Source organism: Oncorhynchus tshawytscha, linkage group LG34 (assembly GCF_018296145.1).
Source record: "Oncorhynchus tshawytscha isolate Ot180627B linkage group LG34, Otsh_v2.0, whole genome shotgun sequence".
NCBI lineage: Eukaryota > Metazoa > Chordata > Actinopteri > Salmoniformes > Salmonidae > Oncorhynchus > Oncorhynchus tshawytscha.
The window spans coordinates 4,251,684-4,276,727 of NC_056462.1; the positions used below are offsets into that span (position 1 = coordinate 4,251,684).

At 41.4% G+C, this 25,044-nt stretch overlaps 1 protein-coding gene and 1 long non-coding RNA gene across 5 annotated transcripts; both read right to left on the bottom strand.

Moving 5' to 3' along the window:
- Window positions 1–221: 221 nt before the first annotated feature.
- Window positions 222–23,925, bottom strand: LOC112231740 (SLAM family member 5). 4 transcript variants are annotated; one of them, XM_024398492.2, is made up of 6 exons: window positions 23,741–23,925; window positions 5,382–5,699; window positions 5,015–5,296; window positions 4,773–4,886; window positions 4,338–4,408; window positions 222–758 (listed from the first exon to the last, which is right to left on the bottom strand). In XM_024398492.2, the coding sequence occupies exons 1-6, from the start codon at window positions 23,808–23,810 to the stop codon at window positions 609–611; spliced, it is 1,005 nt and encodes a 334-aa protein (XP_024254260.1). In that variant the 5' UTR covers window positions 23,811–23,925; the 3' UTR covers window positions 222–608. The 4 variants fall into 4 exon arrangements, with proteins under 4 accessions (XP_024254260.1, XP_024254263.1, XP_024254262.1 ...); XM_024398495.2 differs by having other exon boundaries at window positions 4,769–4,886; XM_024398494.2 differs by lacking the exon at window positions 4,338–4,408.
- On the bottom strand, window positions 15,807–18,063 carry LOC112231773. Its single transcript, XR_002950520.2, has 3 exons — window positions 17,652–18,063; window positions 16,888–16,981; window positions 15,807–16,332 (listed from the first exon to the last, which is right to left on the bottom strand). It is a non-coding gene; the product is annotated as an uncharacterized LOC112231773 (long non-coding RNA).
- Window positions 23,926–25,044: the final 1,119 nt, after the last annotated feature.

The following is a 25,044-nucleotide window of genomic DNA, read 5'->3' on the forward strand; positions in this document are numbered from 1 at the left end:
AAAAATGTATCTATGGACCTTTTGTTCCTAAAGCAGCCTAACAGCCATTGCTTCTAAGGAGTAGGTGGCTTTATCTCAAACGCCTGCTCTTTTTAAATTATGTACACAGCTGCTATCCACTGGCAAGCTAAACAATGACCAGCTATAAAAACAATACAGGGGAGACACCTACATTTAAACAACAGAACAGACAGTACTGAAAGGAAGCTTTGGCACAGCAGTAGCATAGCAAAAACACTAGTGAATTGTATTAAAAGATATGTTCCATTTGTTTTAACTTATACATTGTGATTTGGGACAAAAGGTACTTGATAAGAAGGATATCCTGATCCTGCTAACAACTCAATGCATAGTTATTGAATTGGTCAGTATCAGTGGATGTAACCGAGGCCCCTATTTGACAGGTCTGTGAGAATGACCTACAAAGGAAGCCTGAAATTATAATATCAGCACAACAGTTCCAGGGGATTTTTCTCCCATAACTATGCCTCTAAAAGGTTGTTAGCATGAATATTGTTTTACTTTCATTTTGTTTCAACGTCCTCTTTTATGCTCTACAGAATGTGAGTTATCATTTCGGCCTCCCATTGACTTCCCGTTTTTCTCCTTCATGCTGTGTCAACATCCCCGCTGGCAGCCATGCGATGCAACAGGAGTGTATCATAAACTGATGTCAGGTTAGGGTTGTCTCTACGTGACTCCAATTCTGGTATGTCTGTTCTGTGTGACTCCAATTCCGGTATATCTGTTCGCTCCTCCTAGGCAGGGAGAGGGAGGTAGGGGAGGGAAGGACAGGGAAGAAGGGGCAGAGAGAGGAGAGATAAAAGGGGTGGGAAAACAACAAAAATAAAAGAGGATTTTATGCTTCTTTATTATAAACTTTGTGCCAGAGGAAGGAAACAGGACAAACCTGACACTCTCTTGTCTACTCTCATTGTTCTGCAGTAGGGAACTCAACAGTCAACACAACACATCTGGAACCTTTCCTAAAGCTAGTGGAAGGAATCACTAAGCCTAACTTTAAAAGTCCACAGACTTTGCAAATACTGTAAAAGACTACATGAAGATCGAAGGCATTACTAATCAAATCAAATGTTATTTGTCACATGTACTGAATACGACAGGTGTACAGTGCCTTGCGAAAGTATTCGGCCCCCTTGAACCTTTTGCCACATTTCAGGCTTCAAACATAAAGATATAAAACTGTATTTTTTTTGTGAAGAATCAACAAGTGGGACACAATCATGAAGTGGAACAACATTTATTGGATATTTCAAACTTTTTTAACAAATCAAAAACTGAAAAATTGGGCGTGCAAAATTATTCAGCCCCTTTACTTTCAGTGCAGCAAACTCTCTCCAGAAGTTCAGTGAGGATCTCTGAATGATCCAATGTTGACCTAAATGACTAATGATGATAAATACAATCCACCTGTGTGTAATCAAGTCTCCGTATAAATGCACCTGCACTGTGATAGTCTCAGAGGTCCGTTAAAAGCGCAGAGAGCATCATGAAGAACAAGGAACACACCAGGCAGGTCCGAGATACTGTTGTGAAGAAGTTTAAAGCCGGATTTGGATACCAAAAGATTTCCCAAGCTTTAAACATCCCAAGGAGTACTGTGCAAGCGATAATATTGAAATGGAAGGAGTATCAGACCACTGCAAATCTACCAAGACCTGGCCGTCCCTCTAAACTTTCAGCTCATACAAGGAGAAGACTGATCAGAGATGCAGCCAAGAGGCCCATGATCACTCTGGATGAACTGCAGAGATCTACAGCTGAGGTGGGAGACTCTGTCCATAGGACAACAATCAGTCGTATATTGCACAAATCTGGCCTTTATGGAAGAGTGGCAAGAAGAAAGCCATTTCTTAAAGATATCCATAAAAAGTGTAGTTTAAAGTTTGCCACAAGCCACCTGGGAGACACACCAAACATGTGGAAGAAGGTGCTCTGGTGTTACATTCCCCAGATTATGTGTTGTAGATTGTGTATTTTGCATGTGTTTATTTCAGGAAATGGCTTCCTGAAATCCCTCAAGCAGCTGATTGGTCGACTCCAGGGCTAATTGGAGAGCTGACCCCGCCCCCTCGTCAAGACACAGCTGTCTCCAATTACCCATTCCTTCTGAAGCTATATAAAAGCCAGTGTTCTGTTCAGGAGGAAGATCTTTTTGGAGGTAGAGATCTTTTTGGAGGTAGAGATCTTTTTGGAGGTAGAGGTCTTTTTGGAGGTAGAGGTCTTTTTGGAGGTAGAGGTCTTTTTGGAGGTAGAGGTCTTTTTGGAGGTAGAGGTCTTTTTGGAGGTAGAGGTCTTTTTGGAGGTAGAGGTCTTTTTGGAGGTAGAGGTCTTTTTGGAGGTAGAGGTCTCTTCTTTTTGGAGGTAGAGATTTTGCTGGGGGTAGGGATTGCTGAGATTGATTGTGATAGAGGTTGATTTTGCTGGAAAGTGGTATGTTCTGTCAGTTTGTTGCTCAGAGAGCTTATTTGACATCCTTTTGTTTCTTAGTTTGTTTGAAATTGTTTAATATTCTGTTTCATTTGTTCCCAGGGGGAAAGGGGAAGGCACCTAGGGAGTGCTTAGGCAAGAGGCCCGGGGCATACATATACCCGTAGCATATTCGCTGTCTAGGCACACTAGGTAAGACCTGGGCGGACCACCCCTTGTATTTTGGTTAGGGCACCAGGTGGTGCTAAATTAGGTAAGTAGTGGGTAGGCAGGTAAGATAGGAGAGGGGGGGGGGGCTTTGAGATTTACTTTCTTTGCTTTGGTTCCGTCCAGCCCCTTTTCCCCATATTACCGTGTAAAGGAATAAAAAGTCCTTGTAAACGGTACCACATTCTGCCTGTTGTCATTCTTACTTGCACCTACAGTCCATACCTTTTTTCGCTTCACAGAGTTTAGTTGTAGCAGGGTGTTGCGTTCCCTCTTCATAGAGGCGTGCGTAACATCTGGTCAGATGAAACCAAAATTGAACTTTTTGGCAACAATGCAAAACGTTATGTTTGGCATAAAAGCAACACAGTTCATCACCCTGAACTCACCATCCCCACTGTCAAACATGGTGGTGGCAGCATCATGGTTTGGGCCTGCTTTTCTTCAGCAGGGACAAGGAAGATGGTTAAAATTGATGGAAAGATGGATGGAGCCAAATACAGGACCATTCTGGAAGAAAACCTGATGGAGTCTGCAAAAGACCTGAGACTGGGACGGAGATTTGTCTTCCAACAAGACAATGATCCAAAACATAAAGCAAAATCTACAATGGAATGGTTCAAAAATAAACATATCCAGGTGTTAGAATGGCCAAGTCAAAGTCCAGACCTGAATCCAATCGAGAATCTGTGGAAAGAACTGAAAACTGCTGTTCACAAATGCTCTCCATCCAACCTCACTGAGCTCGAGCTGTTTTGCAAGGAGGAATGGGAAAATATTTCAGTCTCTCGATGTGCAAAACTGATAGAGACATACCCCAAGCGACTTACAGCTGTAATCGCAGCAAAAGGTGGCGCTACAAAGTATTAACTTAAGGGGGCTGAATAATTTTGCACGCCCAATTTTTCAGTTTTTGATTTGTTAAAAAAGTTTGAAATATCCAATAAATGTTGTTCCACTTCATGATTGTGTCCCACTTGTTGTTGATTCTTCACAAAAAATACAGTTATATCTTTATGTTTGAAGCCTGAAATGTGGCAAAAGGTCGCAAAGTTCAAGGGGGCCGAATACTTTCGCAAGGCACTGTAGACCTTACAGTAAAATGCTTACTTACTGTACAAGCCCTTAACCGATAATGCAGAAAAAAAGTATTAAGTAAAAAATAGGTAAGTATTTTTTATTTTTTTTAAAGTAAAAAATAATTAAAGAGCAGCAGTAAAATAACAATAGTGGGGCTATATACAGGGGCTACCGGTACAGAGTCAATGTGTGGGGCACCGGTAAGTCGAGGATTGAGGTAGTATGTGTATATATATAGGTAGTTAAAGTGACTATGCATAGATAATAAACAGAGAGCAGCAGCAGCGTAAAAGAGGGGGGGGTGTGTGTTAATGCAAATAGTCTGGGTAGCCATTTGATTAGCTGTTCAGGAGTCTATGGCTTGGGGGTAGAAGCTGTTAAGTCTTTTGGACCTAGAACTGGCACTCCAGTATGTGCTGTGTGGCTTCTCATTGTGCAACCAAACCATATAACGATATCAGGCCGGGTATCAAACTTAGGTGGTTTGTGCAACTCAAGACCACATTAACCCACTGACACAGAGATAAAGCCTACAGTTGTAGACACGAGGGCTGATAAAGCTGCTGTATTGTCAATCAGCCTGTAGGTTTTTTACTAACCTGGTTATCTGTTCGTTTTTTAGGAATTATCGTTGCATACTCAATGTCAACTTGCACTCTTTCGGATGAATCTATGAAGACAGATAAAGGAAAGTAAATATGGACCTAAGATGAGGTGCGACTAACTGGCAGAAGCATACGACTAACTGACAGACATACAAACGCCCACCCCTGAAAGTTCTGTAAACTTTCAGGACTTTTGTTACTATGAGTACTGGTCTCTGTGCTTGCAGTCATTTTGGTGTCAGATAAGCCAAGCTATTAAAGTAATCATTGTCAGAGAGTGTGTGTGCCTTCTGCTTTTTCAACATTTAGAGAAGTTGTCTGGGATAATGACACTGTCTGACCAAGCAGAGGAAGTGTTGAAGATTACACCTTATTTTACATGCATTTCACACCTTTTCCAAAACACTACACTTGATTGTAAATACCTGCCTTGTGAGTGTTCATTTCCCCTCTTCCTTAGATAGATTGCAAGTCCAACCAGCCCAGAGGCAACCAAAACGCAGATTACAGAAATAACCATACCCAGAGTCATCCCATCACTGTCTGAAATAAAACACAAGGAAATTATTTTCCTTATTTTCCTTAGTATGTTTTGAATGAGTTCAACTACACTTCAGTTTGACTTGGTAAATGCTATTTTCTGGATGGTTTTAATTCAAAATGTCTCTTACCAGCATCATTAGGATGACCATCTTCACTGCAACATTTTGGGACAAGAACTGTTTCATTGCTGACAGGGTTGGAAGCCACACAGCTGTAGGTGGAGTTGTAGTTCTTTCCCTCTACCTCCAAATGGAGAGATGGATTGGTGGTGAGGTCAGGACTGCTGGTCTGGTTTAGTATTTCCTCTCCCCTGTACAGGGTCAAGGTCACCTCTTTTTCATTGTCCACAGAACACACCACACTACAGGAGCTGCTGTCACACTCTGTCACCTGAGGTTTGGAAACAACATCTGGAAGAAAAAAATGGAATAAATTGGAATTGGAACCTATATTAAATGTTTTTGTAATATACAACACACACACACACACACTTACTGTATACAGTGAGCTCAAATTTTGTTGTTTTTTTCCCTTCATCTGTATTCTCCACAGTATAAACCCCAGCATCGTCAATCTGAAGGGCTGACAGAGTGAAGTATCTTGTAACATTGTTCAAGCGGAGGCGGTTTTCAAATCTCTTCTCAAGGGTGATTTTGCCTTCTTTATCAGGGTACACATTTGCAATACTGCCAAGTTCTCCATAAAGTAAATTGCCAGTCTTGATCACCCTCTCTTGAAAAGAGAAAGACTGTCCCATGATGCCTTTCACCTGCTGAGTCTCAGACTGGACTGTTTGCTGGGAAGCACAGAGAACTGGGGAAAGAGAGACTCAAAATTAACACAATGACTGCAATAAATCTCACAATACCTGGATGAGTGTTTAACATGTCAGTAACTGCATCCATATGATATTGTGATCTGATGTCAGACTGCACTGAAGATGACATGAAATGAGTTCATGTTTTCTGCACGTCTGCAATGTAGTCGACTGGAATTACACTCGTGACTTGAGTATCCCAGTCCTTCTTAGTTATTTACAGGCCTAATGTGATGGTTGGGGGTCAGGAAATGATTGTTAGGATTCGTAGTTCAATATTTTGTCAGAAATTAAGTTCACGTGGAAATGCATTCTGAGTGAGGAAAGTTCTTCTTCCCCAATTGATTGTTTTTCCCCCCAAATAAAAGTCAAGGATATCACCGAAAAATCACATGACTTTACAGAGATATTTCATTACCACCGATATCCATAAATAAATAGATGTGGAGGAGGCCGTAGGAGGGCAACAACCCAGCAGCAGGACCGCTACCTCCGCCTTTGTGCAAGGAGGAGCAGGAGGAGCACTGCCAGAGCCCTGCAAAATTACCTCCAGCAGGCCACAAATGTGCATGTGTCTGCTCAAATGGTCAGAAACAGACTCCATGAGGGTGGTATGAGGGCCCGACGTCCACAGGTGGGGGTTGTGCTTACATTCCAACACCGTGCAGGAGGTTTGGCATTTGCCAGAGAACACCAAGATTGGCAAATTCGCCACTGGCGCCCTGTGCTCTTCACAGATGAAAGCAGGTTCACACTGAGCACGTGACCGAGTCTGGAGACGCCGTGGAGAATGTTCTGCTGCCTGCAACATCCTCCAGCATGACCGGTTTGGCGGTGGGTCAGTTATGGTGTGGGGTGGCATTTCTTTGGGGGGCCGCACATCCCTCCATGTGCTCGCCAGAGGTAGCCTGACTGCCATTAGGTACCGAGATGAGATCCTCAGACCCCTTGTGAGACCATCCGCCACCTCATCAGGAGCATGCCGATGCGTTGTAGGGAGGTTATACAGGCACGTGGAGGCCACACACACACTACTGAGCCTCATTTTGACTTGTTTTAAGGACATTGCATCCAAAGTTGGATCAGCCTGTAGTGTGGTTTTCCACTTTAATTTTGAGTGTCACTCCAAATCCAGACCTCCATGGGTTGATAAATTTGATTTCCATTGATCATTTTCGTGTGATTTTGTCAGCACATTCAATTATGTAAAGGAAAAAGTATTTAATAAGAATATATCATTCAGATCTAGGATGTGTTATTTTAGTGTTCCCTTTATTTTTTTGAGCAGTGTATTTCAGATCATCAGATCATTTCAAAACATCAGTTCTGAGTTACTGAGTTATTGTTCCAAGTTCCAAGAGCAGCTGGTAAAATGATGATCTCCTAATATCTAGTATTAGATATCATATTTCAAATTATTTTGAGGAAGAGTACATTTGAGAAAAACAAGAAAGAAAGAAAGATAAAGAAGGACTAAGAATACAACATCAGAAGACGACTTTTATCCAGATAACTCAACTGGATAGCTAACAAGCTAACAGTTGCATACACATTTCTATGGAGTTGCTAAGAGTTTCTAGCTACTGGCTACCTGCTGTTAGCTTAAAAACCTAGCTAGCTAACAAATAAAAAAAGGACAATCAAAAAGCACAGGAGGAAGGACAGGAAAACTAGTACCTAGACTTACACAAGCAAGAGAGAACTATTCAGACAGAAAACAATTGAGGTAGGCTTTGCTTACATTCAAAAACATCTAGCTACATCTAGCCAAGTGCAAATCAGCTGTAACATATACTGTAACCAGCTGTAATAAACTAAGACGGAAGAAATCAAGGTGGATCTTCTCAAGTTCTTGGCATGCAGCCCTGGGCAAGGCAATCAAACATCTTAAAATGTGTGGAAACACGACCATGAGACAATTGTATGTGGACACAACCCCAAAATGTAATATTAAAGAATATAATAACAGAACAGTAATGATCCGAGGTCTTATAGGCAGAAACTCAAACATGATGTACCAGTGATGAGAACCATTCAACACTGGTCCGACCAAACGGAAGCCACGCTTCAAGATCGTTTTGATCACGCTGACTGGAATATGTTCCGGTCAGCCTCAGAGAACAACATCGACCTATAAGCTGACTGAATGAGTGCGTTTATAAAGAAGTGCATTGGAGATGTCGTACCCACTGTGACTATTAAAACCTACCCTAACCAGAAACCGTGGATGGATTCACTCAAAACTAAAAGCGCGATCCACCGCATATAACCAAGGAAAGAGGTCTGGGAATATGACTTAATATAAACAGTGTAGTTATTCCCTCCACAAGGCAATCAAACAAGAGAAATGCTGGTACAGGGAGAAGGTGGAGTCGCAATTCAACGGCTCAGACACAAGACGTATGTGGTAGGGTCTACAGGAAATCACGGACTGCAAAAAGAAAAACCAGCCACGTCACGGACACCGACTTCACGCTTCCAGACAAACTAAACACCTTCTTTGCAAGCTTTGAGGATAATACAGTGCCACTATCATGGCCCGCTAAACAAGGACTGCTCCCCCATCTCCTTCTCCGTGCCTGACGTGAGTAAAACATTTAAACGTGTAAACCCTCGCAAGGCTGCTGGCCCAGACGGCATCCCTAGCCGCGTCCTCAGAGCATGCACAGACCAGCTGGCTGGTGTGTTTATGAACATATTCAATCGCTCCCTATCCCAGTCTGTTGTTCCAACATGCTTCAAGATGGCTATCATTGTTCCTGTACCCAAGAAGGCAAAGGTAACTGAACTAAATGACTACTGCCCTGTAGCACTCACTTCTGTCATCATGAAGTGCTAAGAGAGACTAGTCAAGGATCATATCACCTCCACCTTACCGGCCACCCAGGACCCACTTCAGTTTGCATACCGCCCCAACAAATCAAATCGTATTAGTCACATGCGCAGAATACGACAGAGGGTAGTGCGTTGCAGTCGGAGGCAGAGCAGTTGCCATACCAGGCAGTGATGCAGCCAATCAGGATGCTCTCAATGGTGCAGCTGTAGAACCTATTGAGGATCTGAGGACCCATGCCAAATATTTTCAGTCTCCTGAATGGGAATAGGTTTTTTCGTGCCCTCTTCACGACTGCCTTGCTGTGCTTTGACCATGTTAGTTTGTTGATGAAGTGGACACCAACGAACTTGAAGCTCTCAACCTACTCCACTGCTGCCCCGCAATGAGAATGGGGGCATGCTCAGTCCTCTTTTTCCTGTAGTCCACAATCCTCTCCTTTGTCATGATCACGTTGAGGGAGAGGTTGTTGTCCTGGCACCACACGGCCAGGTCTCTGACCTCCTCCCTATAGGCTGTCGGTAATCAGGCCTACCACTGTTGTGTCATCTGAAAATGTAATGATGGTGTTGGAGTCGTGCCTGGCCGTGCAGTCATGAGTGAACAGGGAGTACAGGAGGAGACTGAGCATGCACCCCTGAGGGGCCCCTGTGTTGAGGAACAGCGCGGCGAATGTGTTGTTACCTACCCTTACCACCTGGGGCCGGCCCATCAGGAAGTCCAGGATCCAGTTGCAGAGGGAGGTGTTTAGTCCCAGGGTCCTTAGCTTAGTGATGAGCTTTGAGGGCACTACTGTGTTGAACACTGAGCTGTAGTCAATGAATAGCATTCTCACATAGGTGTTCCTTTTGTCCAGGTGGAAAAGGGCAGTGTGGAGTGCAATAGATATTTCATCATCTGTGGATCTGTTGGGGCAGTATGCACATTTGAGTGGGTCTAGGGTTTCTGAGATGATGGTGTTGATGTGAGCCATGACCAGCCTTTCAAAGCACTTCGTGGCAACAGACGTGAGTCCTACGGGCTGGAAGTGATTTAGGTAGGTTACCTTAGTGTTCTTGGGCACAGGCAGTATAGTGGTCTGCTTAAAACATGTTGGTATTACAGACTCGGACAGGTTGAAAATGTCAATGAAGACACTTGCCAGCTGGTCAGCGCATGCTCGCAGTACACGTCCTGGTAATCTGTCTGGCCCTGAGGCCTTGTGAATGTTAACCTGTTTAAAGGTCTTATTCACATCGGCTGCGGAGAGCATGATCACACAGTCTTCCGGAACAGCTGGTGCTCTCATGCATGTTTCAGTGCTATTTGCCTCGAAGTGAGCATAGAAGTAGTTTTGCTCATCTGGTAGGCTCGTGTCACTGGACAGCTCTTGGCTGTGCTTCCCTTTGTCGTCTGTAATAGTTTGCAAGCCCTGCCACATCCGACGAGCGTCAGAGCCGGTGTAGTACAATTCGATCTAAGTCATGTTTGGATGATTTGCCTGTTTGATGGTTTGTCGAAGGGCATAGGCATTCTTATAAGCTTCCGGGTTAGAGTCCCGCTCCAGGTCCACAGACGACGCAATCGCCATCACACTGCACACTTCCCTATCCCATCTGGACAAAAGGAATACCTATGTAGGAATTATGTTCATTGACTACAGCTCAGAATTCGACACCATAGGACCCTCCAAGCTCATTATCAAGCTGGATGCCCTGGATCTCAGCCCCGCCCTGTGCAATTGGGTCCTTGGCTTTCTGACGGGCCACCACCAGGTGGTGAAGGTAGAAAACAACATCGCCACTTCGCTGACCCCCCCCCCCTCCCTGTACTCCCTGTTCACTCACGACTGCGTGGCCATGCACGCCTCCAACTCAATCATGAGGTTTGCAGATGGCATAACAGTAGTGGGCTTGATTACCATCAACTACAGCCAGCCCTCAGGGAGGATGTGAAGGCACTCGGAGTGTTGTGCCAGGAAAACAACCTCTCACTCAACATCAACAAAACAAAGGAGATGATCGTGGACTTTAGGAAACAGCAGAGGGAGCACCCCCCTATCCACATTGAAGGGACAGCAGTGGAGAAGGTGTAAAGTTATAAGTTCCTCAGCGTACACATCACAGACAAACTGAAATGAGTATTTCTGTTATCTGGCTTAGCTTTATATAATTCCTCCGGATATTTTTGGAGAATTTTCTGAACATGGCGTCAATGTAAACCGAGATTTATGGATATAAAATGCATATTATCGAACAAAACATAAATGTACTGTGTAACATGTCATATGACTGTCATCTGATGAAGATTTTCAAGAGTTTAAAAAAAATCCTGCTTTTGTCATTTTATCTTTTGTTGGACAAAATGGCTACGTTTTTTCTTTGTTTTGGTGGTGGTCTAACATAAATATATGCTGTGTTTTCGCCGTAAAACATTTGAAAAATCTGACACGCTGGGTAGATGAACAAGGTGTTTATCTTTCATTTGAGGTATTGCACTTGTTAATAATATTAATGTGTGGAGGTTAAATATTTCTAAGAATATTTTTGCATTCCCTGTGCCACCGTTTCAGCTGAACGGGGGGGTGGAGTTCCCGTAGGGGAACCCCTCGCCTCGTCTTGTTAGCTTAAAATCAGGATAATTTTTTTAAATTGTACCTTTATTTCACAGGGCAAGTCAGTTTAAGACTAACCCCCCTTAGCTCCCAGCTGTGCCCTGGACACCATCTATCTTCAGAGTTCATTCTGTTAGGTGACCTAAACTGGGATGTGCTTAACACCCCGGCAGTCCTACAGTCTAAGCTAGATGCCCTCAATCTCACACAAATCATCAAGGAACCCACCAGGTACAACCGCAAATCCGGAAACACGGGCACAGCACCCTCATAGATATTATCCTGACCAACTAGCCCTCCAAATACACCACCACCGCTGTTTTCAACCAGGATCTCAGCGATCACTGCCTCATTGCCTGCATCCGCGATGGGTCCACGGTCAAACGACCACCCCTCATCACTGTCAAACGCTCCCGAAAACACTTCTGCGAGCAGGCCTTTCTAATCGACCTGACCCGGGTATCCTGGAAGGATATTGACCTCATCCCGTCAGTCGAGGATGCCTGGTCCCTCTTTAAAAGTAATTTCCTCACCATCTTAAATAAGCATGCGCCTTTCAATAAATGTAGAACTAAGAACAGATATAGCCCTTGGTTCACTCCAGACCTGACTGCCCTTGAACAGCACAAAAACATCCTGTGGCGGACTGCAATAGCATCAAATAGTCCCCGCGATATGCAACTGTTCAGTGAAGTCAGGAACCAATACGCGCGCGCAGTCAGTCAGGAAAGCAAAGGCTAGCTTTTTCAAACAGAAATTTGAATCCTGTAGCTCTAACTCCAAAAAGTTTTGGGACACTGTAAAGTCCATGGAGAACAAGAGCACCTCCTCCCAGCTGCCCACTGCACTGATAATCGAAAATTTCAATAAGCATTTCTCTACGGCTGGCCATGCTTTCCTCCTGGCTACCCCAAACCCGGCCAACAGCCCGCCCCTCCCTGCAGCTACTTGCCTGAGCCTCCCCAGCACCTTCACCAAATCCAGATAGCAGATGTTCTGAAAGAGCTGCAAAACCTGGATCCGTACAAATCAGCTGGGCTAGACAATCTGGACCCTCTCTTTCTAAAATTATCCACCGCCGTTGTTGCAACCCCTATTACCAGTCTGTTCAACCTCTTTTTCGTATCGTCCGAGATCCCTAAAGATTGGAAAGCTGTCGCGGTCATCCCCCTCTTCAAAAGGGGTGACTCTCTAGACCCAAACTGTTATAGACCTATATCCATCCTGCCCTGCCTCTCTAAAGTCTTCGAAAGCCAAGTTAATAAACAGATCACTGACCATTTTGAATTCCACCGTACCTTCTCTGCTGTGGAATCCGGTTTCCGAGCTGGTCACAGGTGCACCTCAGCCAGGTACTAAACGATATCATAACCGCCATCGATAAAAGACAGTACTGTGCAGCCGTCTTCATCGACCTGTCCAAGGCTTTCGACTCTGTCAATCACCGTATTCTTATCGGCAGACAATAGCTTTGGTTTCTCAAATGACTGCCTCGCCTGGTTCACCAACTACTTCGCAGAGTTCAGTGTGTCAAATCGGAGGGCCTGTTCTCCGGATCTCTGACAGTCTCTATGGGCGTACCACAGGTTTCAATTCCCAGGCTGACTCTTTTCTCTGTATATATCAATGATGTCGCTCTTGCTGCGGGTGATTCCCTGATCCACCTCTACGCAGACGACACCATTCTGTATACATCTGACCCTTCTCTGGACACTGTGTTAACTAACCTCCATAAAGCTTCAATGCCATACAATACTCCTTGCGTGGCCTCCAACTGCTCTTAAACGCTAGTAAAACCAAATGCATGCTTTTCAACCGTTCTCTGCCCGCACCAACCCACCCGACTAGCATCACTACCCTGGACGGTTCTGACCTAGAATATGTGGACAACTACAAATACCTAGGTGTCTGGCTAGACTGTAAACTCTCCTTCCAGACTCATATTAAACATCTCCAATCCAAAATCAAATCTAGAGTCGGCTTTCTATTTCGCAACAGTCTCCTTCACTCACGCCGCCAAACTTACCCTAGTAAAACTTGAGTATCCTATCGATCCTCGACTTCGACGATGTCATCTACAAAATAGCTTCCAACACTCTATCACAGTGCCATTCTATCACAGTGCCATCCATTTTGTTACCAAAGCCCCTTATACCACCCACCACTGCGAACTGTCAGCTGGCCCTCGCAACATATTCATCGCCAGGATCACTGGCTCCAGGTCATCTTAGTCTATGCTAGGTAAAGCTCCGCTTTATCTCAGCTCACTGGTCACGATAACAACACCCACCCGTAGCACGTGCTCCAGCAGGTATATCTCACTGGTCATCCCCGAAGCCAACACGTCCTTTGTCTGCCTTTCCTTCCAGTTCTCTGCTGCTGGTGACTGGAACAAATTGCAAAAATCACTGAAGCTGGAGACTTACATTTCCCTCACTAACTTTAAACATCAGCTATCTGAGCAGCTAACCAATCACTGCAGCAGTACATAGTCCATCTGTAAATAGCCCACCCAATCTACCTACTGCATCCACATATTGTTTTTTACTTTTCTGCACACCAGTATCTCTATTTGCACATCATCATCTGCTCATCTATCACTTGTGTTAATTTGTTAAATTGTGAATAACTTCGCTACTATGGCCTATTTATTGCCTACCTCACACCATTTGCACACACTGTATATAGACGTTATTTTTTTCCTATTGTGTTATTGACTGTACGCTTGTTTATTCCATGTGTAACTGTGTTTGTGTCGCATTGCTTTCCTTTATCTTGGCCAGATCACAGTTGTAAATGAGAACTTGTTCTCAACTAGCGTATCTGGTTAAATAAGGGTGAAATAAATAAAGAACAAATTGTTATTTACAATGACGACCTACACCGGCCAAAACTGGACACGATGAGCCAATTATACACCACCCTATGTGACTCCCAATCACGGTCAGTTGTGATACAGGCTGGAATCAAACTACTCTAGTGTCAGTGCCTTACACTGCTTCGCCACTCGGGAGCCCATATTTATTATTTTGATACGCAAGTATATTTAAAACCAAATACTTTTGACTTATACTTGCGTGACTTTCACTTTTGTAATTTATTAAGTAACTTTACTTTTATTCAAGTATAATATTGGGTACTTTTCCCACCACAGTGAGTATGCTCCAATCATTGTACTGTCACCATGTTCACAGATATCCCCTTATACTTTCAATCAGTTTAGTTTTTGCTTTTTCAGTCACATTCCCGAAGCCCAAGAAACAAACACTTAGCTTCCTAGCAGTAGGGATGACCAGGAATGTTCTCTTGACAAGTACTTGAATTGGAAAATGTTCCTGTCCTGCTAAGCATTCAAGATGTAATGAGCACTTTTGGGTGTCAAGGAAAATGTAGAGTAAGTAAATTTTTTTTAAATTTAGGAATGTAGTGAAGTAAAAGTTATTTAAAAAAGTACAGTAAAGATACCCCAAAAACAACTAACTACCCCTCCCGGATCCGGGAGAATTGTCATCAACTACACTAATTAGCATAACGGCACAGACACAAAATCTTACTAGAAAATATTCATATTCATGAAATCACAAGTGAAATATAGTGAAACACAGCTTAGCCTTTTGTTAATCACCCTGTCATCTCAGATTTTGAAAATATGCTTTACAGCCAAAGCAAGACAAGCATTTGTGTAAGTTTATCGATAGCCTAGCATAGCATTATGTCCAGCTAGCAGCAGGAAGCTTGGCCACGAAAATCAGAAAAGCAATCAAATTAAATAGTTTACCTTTGATGAGCTTCGGATGTTTTCACTCACGAGACGCCCAGTTAGACAGCAAATGTTCCTTTTGTTCCATAAAGATTATTTTTATAGCCGAAATACCGTTTCTTGTCCACCGGAAATTGCGGTCACGGCAAATGCCGAAAAACCCCCTCCAAATTAGATCCATAATATCGACAGAAACATGGCAAACGTTACAATCAAGGTGTTTTTCAAATATCTATTCAATAATATCAACCGGGACAATTAGCTTTTCAGTAGGAGCGAGAGGAACAATGGCCGCCTTTGTCTATTACGCACAAATCACTGAGAGCCACCACCTGACCACTGACGCAATGTTGTTCACGCTAATTTTTCAAAATCCTGTAACCGTCTAGCGGCTGTAGACACATTAGGGACGCCATAGAAAAATTAATCTAGTTTATATCACTTTCAATGGGCAATAGTGATGCATAGGAACACAGGGGTGTCAAAATAAGAGCCACTTCCTGATTGGATTTCTCAGGCTTTCGCCTGCAATATCAGTTCTGTTATACTCAGACAATATTTTTACAGTTTTGGAAACATTAGTGTTCGCTATCCTAAGCTGTCAATTATATGCAACTTCTAGCCTCTGGTCCTGAGAAATAGCCCGTTTACGTCGGGAACGTTATTTTTCCAAAAATGAAAATAGTGCCCCCTAGCCTTAAGTAGTACTTTAAAGTATTTTTACTTTAAGCTACTACTTACTCGGGTGTTCAAAAACACAGACCAAAAGCCTAATGCGTCATTCACTTAAAATACTGCGGTGGGTCACTATATTACATACACAGCACTGGGTTATTGTAACCCAACACTGTTGAATGACCCAACACATTGGGTTACTTGATTTACCCCCAAAATTAAGTTATTTTGACCCAGCAGTTGGTTGCTTTTTACAGTTTTATTGTTATTCATTTGACCCAGCAGTGGGTTAATTCTTACCTTTTACAGAAGGTGTTAATTTACAAATACTTCCAAAAATAAGTGTTACAACATGTCATTCTTAAAATGACATATGGCCAATCACAACAAATTGTAGACAATACAAAATGTTTAAGATATACATTTTAGCTACAAAATGAAGTCATGCAAAATATAAAACAAATAAAGAACAGAAATTAACTTTAGAAGCACAACCATACTTTTAAAAATCACAGCGGCCCTACCAATTACAGCTGAGTAATGGGGCTGAAGAAAAGTAAAGTTTACACTACTCCCCCCAACCCCTACAGTTCATGTTCAAGTGGAATTTGTAAAACAAAGTCTCCTGCTCCAGAGCTTGCTCATTCATGATGAATTCCAGGGAGTAGAGGTGACTGTCCCCAGAATCAGAACAAAGGGTCAGGTATCTTGTTCTTGGCAGAGATATTCAGTTGCTTGGTAGAGATATTCAGCCATATTGGTTCCAGCCTGGGAATTTTAGAAAAGGATTATAAAACATTGAACAATAATCAAGACACTCATCAAACGCTTGCACAAGCCTGTGTGAAGGATGCTAATCTGCACTGAGTCAGTTCAATTAAATTTGACGCAGATAAAAGTAAAACTACTTAAGTAAAAGTCCAAAGTAGCTCATTTAATATGTTCCCAGAGTAAAAGTAATTGAGTTAATGTTGACAATTAGCTAATGTTGCTACAGTTACACATCTTACAGATCTTCCATGCATTACATTGAAAAAGGAACATACAGTTTGATCTAGGGTCATTTATTTTATGAGTTGCAACAAGGCACATCTGTAAAATATACTATTAACATTTGAAAAGAAATTAAACATTAAGACGTTTTTATCAGTGGGGGAAAGGCTACTGAAATATCTTAATCAAGTATTGTTACTTTACATTTACTCAATTATAAGTAAAATTACTGAATTAACTCATTTACAGTAACGAGAATTTATCATGAGTTATTTTCCACCTCTGGTTTACAGTATTACATATTAATTAGTCAATATTCCACATGTATACTTATTCTCAAATATGATTCAGGCCTCAATGTTTGGGCGGGCAGTGTTCTTTCCAACTCGTTACACTGGTGGTGGGATCGTGTCATCTTTAGTATCTGGGGGACAAAGACAAATGATAGCTAACACATTAAGTGGAGTCAAAATTGATAGCCTAAACATGTGAATTGAGACATGTACCTAGCTATGTACCTAGTGAATTGAGACATGTACCTAAAGTAACTGTATGCATCCAGATTTACTACCTAGCCTGTAAACTCAGAAACAATTAGGCAAACAAAAAAGCATACAGTAACTTAACCACCATAAAAGCACTAGCTATAAACTTGCCAACTAGCTCCAATCATGTTATATGAACTCATAGACAGGGAATTGGCTAGATTTTACTAAGCTAGACCTGTCAAACCAGATGGGAAACCAAATGTTTGAGCTAACTACCTGACATGAAACAATGCAGTAGTGTTAAAGTTAGGCTTACAGAAGACATGCTTTCTACAGGCACTGACACAACTAGCCAGCCAAAACGACATTACATTTTTTGCTTCCAGGCACACAGCACAGAACAATTGATTGTTAAATAGTTAGCCAGCCAAGTTAGAACATGTTAGCTAAGTAACGTTAGTTAACTAGCTAACTAATGTTTGAGCTAGCATGCATGGGGTTGCCAACATTTTCTAATATTGTCAATGACTGAGATATGTAATTTTGTTAGCTAGGTCTATTTAACCTGAATGGATAATAAACAATGTTAGATAGTTTTTTACTCACAGTTTTTGGTCAGCCATAGCGCCTTGCCCATTTATCCCTCAAAGTAATTCCACTATGAGCAGGCGGCACTGTCTGCTAGACTTGCTACAGCTGCAACAATCCTCATTCAAGAGCTTGCTGGATAACTTTGATTTGGCAGGAGAATTAACCCAGCATTAACAACCCAACCTTTCTCTTTTTAAAGATGTGACGACCCTCCCACTCTGTCTGCCGAATTCTTTCTCTTTGTTCTTGTTTTCCTTATTAGGATGTCGGTGGGCGGAGCCGGGACGGTCGTCACTGAAATGGGACACGGGATAAATACACTTTTTCCCCATTCATTGAGGAGACTCAGCGGGCAGACACACTGCTGGATTTTGTGTTGTGGTGTTTTTTTGGTGGTGTTTTTTTGTTTTGTTTTGTTTTGTTTTGTTTTGTTTTGTTTTGTTTTGTTTTGTTTTGTTGTGTTGTGTTGTGTTGTGTTGTGTTGTCCTGTGTTTTTTTGGTGGTGTTTTTTTGTTGTGTTGTGTTGTGTTTTTTGGTGTTGTGGCGTTTGCTTTGGCACCTTTCAACAACCCTCATTATTACATCTATGTGTGCAACCACACACTTACACTACTGACTACATACACCATTGTTTATTGTATATAGGTTACTTCAGTTATTAAATATAATTTTGTTATTCCTTATCTCCACATTGTCTCCCTTTTTGTTACGTGCTTCGAGCCGGTTCGTAACAGAAAACAACGCAGCATTTTTTTAGAGTGTAGGTAGTTCTTTATGAGTTTTAGTTTAGAAAACGATCTCTCCATAGAAGCAACAGTTACAACTTGATTGTCATAGCAACAATGGACACCCCTACAATTAAAACATTCCACATTTCCCCCCAATGCTACACATTCCGTTATCTCATGGCCTTCTGCACACTTTTCACACCTAGGAACCTCCCTCCTACACACTGCTACTACATGCCCATAGGTTTGACACCTGTAACAGCATAATGTATTTGGCACATAAGCTTGTGCGGGATAACTGAAATATCCTAACATCACTTTGTCGGGCAGAGACTCATCATGAAAATTCAAAAGAACAGACAATGACTCTTCTGTTTCACCACTCATGCCACCCTGTCTGCATCGCACCAAATGACGAGTATCACAAAATGCCAGGAATCTTTCCCTTTCAGTTGGTCCACTTTCACATTCAGTGCTACCCCATAATCACTCCTTTCAATGGCACCATTTTCTTGAGAGCAAAGCAAGTCACATCTCTTGTCCCAATTAATTTGGTGAGAAGCGCCTCTGCCCTCTGACCAGCAGAAACACAAACAATTATAAAAAGACCACTTCAGGTTACCTTCATCAATTCCACAGCACCCAACTCCGTTTGTACTCACCCTGCAACCACAAATGGATCAGCCAAAAGGTAGGGTTCCACCTCCAAAAATGTCACTCCTACTGTCACAGACTCATCCTTATCCTGACTGTCAGTGCAAGTTTCGGGCTTCAAATAATGCATGTCACTACTTCACTGGAGAGGCATTTGAATGTTTCTTTTATTTTAATTTTATCAAAACGTGTTTTTCCCCAAAAAATGCATTCTGGAACAGGTGAACTTTCATGTATGTGCCTTTTTAAAAATGTATTTTATTTTACTAGAATCCCCATTAGCTGTTGCGATAGCAGTGCTCTTCCTGGGGTCCACATAAAACATGAAACATGACATAATACAGAACACTAATAGACAAGAACAGCTCAAGGACAAAACTACATTTTTTAAAAGGGCACATGTCGCCTACATATCAATAAATACACACAAACTATCTAGGTCAAATAGGGGAGAGGCGTTGTGCCGTGAGGTGTTTCTTTATCTGTTTTGTGAAACCAGGTTTGCTGTTCATTTGAGCATTATGAGATGGAAGTTCCATGCACTCATGGCTCTAGATAATACAAAACACTGTAATGAATTTGTTCTGGATTTGGGTACTGTGAAAAGACCCCTAGTGGCATGTCTGTCTCTCCTCAACTCTTAGCCAAGATAGACTTGCATGCATAGTATTTATATCATCCCTCTGATGACAATGAAGAGCAAGACGTGCCGTTCTGTTCTGGGCCAGCTGCAGCTTAACTAGGTCTTTCCTTGCAGCACTCGACCACATGACTAGACAATGATCAAGATAAGACAACTAGAGCCTGCAGGACTTGCTTTTTTGAGTGTGGTGTCATCAAAGCAGAGCATCTCTTTATTATGGACAGACCTCTCGCAGTGGTGTAACGTACTTAAGTAAAAACACTTTAAAGTAATGCTTAAGTTGTTTTTTGGGTATCTGTACTTTACTCAACTATTTATATTTTTGACAACTTTTACTACTTCACCACATTCCTAAAAAAAATATTGTACTTTTCACGCCGTACATTTTCCCTGACAACCAAAAACACTTTACACTTTGAATGCTTAGCAGGACAGGAAATTGTCAAATTCATACACTTATTAAGATTAAACTTGGTCATCAAATCAAATTATATTGGTCACATACATACTGTATGTTTAGAAGATGTTATTGCGGGTGAGGCGAAATGCTTGTGCTTATAATTCTGATAGTGCAGAAATCTAACAAGTAATATCTAACAATTTCACAACAAATACCTAATATACACAAATCTAAGTAAAGGAATGGAAATATATGGATAAGCAATGTCAGAGCGGCATAGGCTACGATACAGTAGATAGTATATAATAGTGTATATACAGTGCCTTGCGAAAGTATTCGGCCCCCTTGAACTTTGCGACCTTTTGCCACATTTCAGGCTTCAAACATAAAGATATAAAACTGTATTTTTTTTGTGAAGAATCAACAACAAGTGGGACACAATCATGAAGTGGAACGACATTTATTGGATATTTCAAATGTTTTTAACAAATCAAAAACTGAAAAATTGGGCTAACATTGAACCTAGTTGGTTAGCTTTAGCTACCTGCAGATTCAAACTTCATGAATGGTGGCTAGCTATACCAAACCATTTTTAATGAAGCTATGGGTTGGTATTATGGTTCATTGTTTAGCTAACTTGCTATTTCATGAACATGTCAAGACAGTAGTGACCCATCTGGGGGGTGGTTATAGCATTGATTTCCCCATCAATTTAGACATGTGTCTGGGTAAGCATCATCTAATAATTACAAAATATTTTTATCTGGACTTCTTAGGGATAGGGGGCAGTAATTTCACGTTTGGATGAAAAGCTAGCCCAAAGTAAACTGCCTGTTACTCAGGCCCAGAAGCTAGGATATGCATATAATTGGTAGATTTGGAAAGAAAACACTCTGAAGTTTCTAAAACTGTTAAAATAATGTATGTTAGTATAACAGAACTGATTTGGCAGGCGAAACCCAGAGGACAAAAAAAAGAAATTGAGGTCACTGTGTTTTCCTTTAGGTTTCTATGGGAAGCTCTATTTAGTAGGAACCTGGTTGCAGTTCTTATGGCTTCCACTAGATGTCTTTAGAAATTGGTTGATGTTTTTCTTTTGAGAAATGATGGGGTACGGCTGTTCTTTATGAGTGTCAAGACAAGTGGACTCTTCTGTTTGGTGCGCGTGAACTGGAACGCGCTTCACGTTGTTTTTATCCGGTATTGAACACAGTATATTCCGTCTTACATTTGATCAATTATTTAAGTTTTAGGATACATAAGGTTGGATTAGGAATGTTGTTTGAAATGTTTGGACCAAGTTTACAGGTAACTTATTAGATACTTTGTAGTATCTACATTTTGGAGTGCCAACAGAAGAAGATCTTCAAAGGTAAGGCATTAATTATATCGCTATTTCTGACTTTTGTCACACACCTGCCTGGTTGAAATCTGATTTTCATGTGATTGTATGCAGGGCGCTGTCCTCAGATAATCGCATGGTCTTTTTGAAATCTGACACAGTGGCTGGATTAACAAGAAGTTAAGATTTATTTTGATGTATAACACTTGTATGTTTTATTCATTTTTATTATGAGTATTTCTGTTTTTTAATTTGGCGCACTTCAATTTCACTGGATGTTGTCAAATCAATCCCATTAACGGGATTCGAGCGGGAAGGAATCACTAAGAAGTTAAGAAATAGACCAAAGTGTATATGAAGTATATTTTTACGAGTTTTTCCTTATTGTAGGCTACTACTTTCACCAGTTTTAGTCTTGAAATCAGTGGTTGGGTGGGGCTAAGGCTTAAGAGTGTGTGAACGATGCTGAATAGGTGTAGACAAAGAAGAACTCTCAGTAGGTGTACCAAAACATTCAATGGCCATTTTCTCAAAAGTGGGATTACAAGTTAATCAACTTTCAAAGCAGAATTACCTTCACATTGTTCCTCAACTGCAGTGTATGATACTTTTATTATTGCATATAATAAACAGTTACATGACCTACAGCATGGTCCAGCAAGTTAATTTAGTCCAATCAACGTAAGCTAAATATAATGTGGTTGTCCATGGTAATGATTTCTGTGTGTGTGCGTGCTTGCATGCAAGTAGAAAATACATGACTCATTGACTCACCCTACTTGTAGAGAAACGCCAATGACATCCTCCTCTTTCATATTAGAAACTGTCATACAGTAGGTCATACAGTAGGCTACACACTTTTAGTTTATGTTGTTCTAGGCTGCCTGGCTAAAAAGCTTGCTATAGCTAGCCTAACTTCCTTTCAATGGCAATGATGTGCCAGGCCAGCTAGTTAACGTTAGCCTATAGTAGGCCTATAGCGTGTAACAATTGTCTGTCCTCGGTTGCAACACTCACTTCTGAGTTCCAAACTGCCTCTGGAAGCAACGTCAGCACAAGAACTGTGGGTTTCCATGGCCGAGCAGCCACACACACAAGCCTAAAATCACCATGCGCAATGCGAAGCATCAGCTGGATTAAAGTAAAGCTCACCGCCATTGGACTATTGAGCATTGGAAATCACGCTTCACCATCTGGCAGTCTGATGGATGAATCTGGGTTTGGCGGATGCCAAGAGAACGCTGCTCGAATTCATAAGGCCAACCCCCAAAAACTACTTAAGTAGTACTTTAAAGTATTTTTAATTAAGTACTTTACAGCACTGCTGACCACATACTTTTGGTCAAGTAGAGAAGCTCTTATTTCTCTTGAACGTCTTCATTCTCAGTTTTAAGACATTCATGTGAGACACTTACACCCTAAAAAAACACCACTTTTTTGTCTCACGCTATGAACAGAGGAACATCACATTTGTGGTGAGCTGACTTGTGACCAGACCATGAATTTTGTCAAAAAGTACATCGCCTGTTCCAAAGACCTGCCTCTCGCTCTTCCAACCGTCTATGTGACAGACAGCCTCTGACCACATAATGACAGGAAACCACAAACATTTCCTGTTTAATGTCCCCCTCGAAAGTAGCTTAAATGCCACTGAGTTTAAATGTTCATTTTACCTAATGACTTTTAGATATTGATATCCATTAAAGAATTTCATCATTTTGGGGATGAAGTCATGTCCATAAAGGTGCATGTTTTATTGTCACATCCATAGTCAGTCTTTTCAAACATCAATGGGCAGGCACTGTGAGCCTAAACACATGACTTCTGTCATTTGTCAAAAATTGTAATAGAACACAAATGAGTTTCAAATGACAAGCTACAGTCTCAGTCTCAGTGAACTATAAAAGGTTATCAGCCTGTTGTTTCCAAAAATATTATTAATATCTCATCTAAATTAGTCTATGAATCAATAAAGTATTGGCATACTCTGTAGTTGGTGTATAGATCACAAACTTTTATATCCTACAACTCTTTTTTCCTGTGAAAGAACCTATCCCTGTCTGTATCTATCCCTTACTTTAAATATTTGTCTAATGCTCGGACAGGATACAGGAGCACGTCTCTCCAGAAAGGGAGGAATGTTATTTTGGAATGAGTCTTAGCGATAGGCTACACACAGTATAAATGTTGCACTGTTTAAATGATTTAGCATTTTTGAATTTGACCAATGTTGCTAATTAAAACATTTACAAATAAAAACATTTGCCTACTTATCTGTCATCTCCCACATACAATTTTAGTTAGTGCAACAAATCAGTAAAAACAAAAGAAACATACCATTAATGACAAAATATAGCAGCATGAACATCAGTCTGGCAAGCCTTCTCCATCTGAACAAATGGTTCATTCCTCTAAAGCTCCAGCTGTTCAGTGGTGCACACTGTGAAGAACTGGAAAGATGTGATCGTGTCCAGGTACAGAGGAGAGAATAGACTCAACCAGACCAGCAGCCCTCTGTGGTGTATTCATTAAGACGATTCTGTTGCAAAATGTTTCTCAAACAGAAGGAAACAGAAAGGGGAGGGACCTACCTGAATTTATCCAATAGAAACGGCTGTTTTAGTTGCAACTGTTTGGGCAAATGTTTACACCCCTCATCTCATCACCAGTCTTTCTCTCCCTCTCGAGGTAGAGAGATAAGATTACAACTCCATCTACAGTGGTGTATTTGATGACCCTGTCAGTACTCACAACATCACAACACCCTGAGGAGATGGAGGCTTTGTAGAAGAAGCATGTGTGAGAAATTGGATAATCCATGACTGCCATCATGTCTGAGCTCATTACATTATAATACCCATCCCTCTTGAGATAAAGAGAGTGGTTAGCAGACTTGTTATGTAGTGATGAACCAGAGTGTAGGTTGTTAAAAAACTCTTAAGGATCTGCCCCTTTTTTTACATTTTCACCTAAAATGACATACCCAAATCTAACTGCCTGTATGTCAGACCCTGAAGCAAGGATATGCATATTCTTGGTAACATTTGAAAGGAAACACTTTGACATGTTTGGAAATGTGAAAGGAATGTAGGAGAAAATAACACAATAGATCTGGTAAAAGATAATACAAAGAAGAAAAAAAAACTTTATTTTGTATTTTTTTGTACCATCATCGTTGAAATGCAAGAGAAAGGCCACAGTGTATTATTCTAGCTCAGGTGCCATTTCGGTTTTGGCTACTAGGTTATAAACTGATCAATGATCCATTGCATTTCTGTATCAAGACCGCCCAAATGTGCCTCATTTGTTTATTAATAAACTTTCATGTTCACAATTGTGCACTCTCCTCAAACAATAGCACGGTATTATTTTACTGTAACAGCTACTGTAAATTGGTCAGTGCAGTTAGATTAACAAGAATTTAAGCTTTCTGCAAATATCAGATATGTCTATGTCCTGGGAAATGTTCATGTTACTTACAAACTTATGCTAATCGCAATAGCCTATGTTAGCCTAAACGTCCCGTGGAAGGGACATCGGTTAAAGAGCACCTTCTAGTGGAGAAAAGAGAATTTCACTGTGAACTGTTTGCAGTTTGCATTATCGTGTATGGTAGCCTTCTGTATGCTATTGTGTGAGGT